The sequence below is a fragment of the Erinaceus europaeus genome, chromosome 10 (genome assembly GCF_950295315.1).
Source record: "Erinaceus europaeus chromosome 10, mEriEur2.1, whole genome shotgun sequence".
In the NCBI taxonomy this organism is placed as follows: Eukaryota; Metazoa; Chordata; class Mammalia; order Eulipotyphla; family Erinaceidae; genus Erinaceus; species Erinaceus europaeus.
Window position 1 is genome coordinate 40,919,021 of NC_080171.1, and position 1,996 is coordinate 40,921,016.

Here is a 1,996-nt window from a genome sequence, read left to right on the forward strand (position 1 = left end):
TGTCTCATCTTAGGTCATGCCACCCTCCAGACACCAAGTTACAGATGCAACCATGACTCCACCCCAACTTCTCTGGGCAGACGACCTCACCAATGTGTCCTGGACTCTCGCATCTCCAAAGCTCTGGTCCACCAGGGAAAGATAGAAACAGGCTAGGGGTATGGATCGACCCATAAACAATCCATCCTTCCAATGGGGGAGAGGTGATAGGATAAAGATAAGAGGACTCTGTACTCCAGTTCCATCAGCACCCAGGGAGAGATAAGGAAAAGGAGAGGGACATATGGAGGTAGCTAAGATGTTATGAGTGAATCAGAAAAAGAAGGGGCAACTATGTATAAATGCGGACATATAGTTGTAGAGAAGACGGTTGGCCCATGTCTACAACTTTAGGGGAACTGTGGTAGATTGTAGTGGGGAGAGTGAAGATTCAGAACTCTGGTGGTGGGAATGGTGTGGATTCAAACCCCTGTTGACATGTAATTCTGCAATATAAAAATAAAATAATAAAAAATAGGAAAGCTTCTAATTGAAAGGATGGGATATGGAACTCTGGTGGTGGAAAAATGTATGGAATTGTGCCCCTGTTATCTTATAATCTTGTTAATCATTATTAAATCACTAATAATTTTTTTGTTTGGGAGATACCTAGACCTTAAATTGAGCTAATCCACAGAAAATATCTCCTACATGAGAGCTCTCTGTCAAGGCTTAAAGAGGTGACTATTTTCCCTAACACAAAAATGGCAAGGAAAAGGAAGGAAGAGAGTAATAATTTCCAAGCAAAAGAAAAAAAAGACAAAACTCTAAAAATAAAAAAACTGCTTTTGACACTCGGCGGCTGTAGGGGCACAGATCCACTTCCCAGCCTGCTCTTGCCTTGCTCTGCTCTCTTCCTCAACCATGTCTGTCTGACCAGCCCGATATGGCTGAGATTGAGAAATTCGGTAAGTCGAAATTGAAGAAGACAAAAACACAAGAGAAAAATCCCCTGCCTTCAAAAGAAACAACTGAATAGAAGCAAGCTGGTGAATCTTAATGAGGCAGGCGTCTCCAATATACACACTGTACATTCCACAAGCATTGCCTTCTTATTTTACTTCATTTTTCCTCTTTTGTTGCACTGATTGTTTATCATTGTTGTTGTTATTGCTGTTGTTGTTGCTGGATAGGACAGAGAGAAACTGAGGGGGGAAGGGGAAGACAGAGAGGGGAGAGAAAGACAAACACCTGCTTGGAATGTCTGAGATCCTGAGTCTGATACCCAGCACTTCTTAAAATAGCAGTCCCTTGGTCTCACACTCTTCTTCTCTCTCTTGCTCCCATTATAGCCCTCTTGCATGCACAGAATATAAATAAATAAATTTTTATATGTATAATACTGATCATATGAATGGCCAATAGGTACTTGAAAATGTGTTCAATATCATTAATAACCAAAAATGTAAATTAAAAGCATAAGATTATGAACTCACACTTGCTAGACTGGCTATTATAAAAAAGATAAAGCATTAAGCATTGGCAAAGATGTGGAGTAAAGGGAAATTTTTGCACTGTTAGCAATATGAATTAGTGCATTTACTGTGGAAAGCAGTAGAGATATTTTGCAAAAAAATAAAATAAACCTGAACTATCGTATGATCCAATAATCCCAAATATATACATATATACATAATTTTTCTACCATAGTACTTTCAGCTCAGATAGTAGGGATTGAACTTGAGACTTCAGAATCTCAAAAACTATTTTTTTGCATAGTGACTATGATATTCCCTGTCTCTCTCTCTCTCTCTCTCTCTCTCTCTCTATATATATATATATATATATATATATATATATGTTTTTTTTTCCTCCAGAGTTATTGCTGAGGCTCAGTACCTGCACTACTCCTGGCAGCCATTTTTCCTTTTTTTTTATTGGATAGGACAGAGAGAAATTGATAGGGGAGGGGGAGATAGGGAGAGAGAAAGACACCTGAAGACCTGCTTCACCTCTT

General features: G+C 38.9%; 1 protein-coding gene across 1 annotated transcript; it reads left to right on the forward strand.

The window, feature by feature from the left end:
* Window positions 1–387: 387 nt before the first annotated feature.
* Window positions 388–1,070, forward strand: LOC132540731 (thymosin beta-4-like). Its single transcript, XM_060198931.1, has one exon. It carries the CDS (start codon window positions 926–928, stop codon window positions 1,016–1,018), a length of 93 nt encoding a protein of 30 aa, XP_060054914.1. The 5' UTR covers window positions 388–925; the 3' UTR covers window positions 1,019–1,070.
* Window positions 1,071–1,996: the final 926 nt, after the last annotated feature.

What these genes read in the sequence shown, in the direction of transcription:
- LOC132540731 (XM_060198931.1), top strand. Translation starts at nt 926, where the DNA reads ATGGCTGAGATTGAGAAATTCGGTAAGTCGAAATTGAAGAAGACAAAA.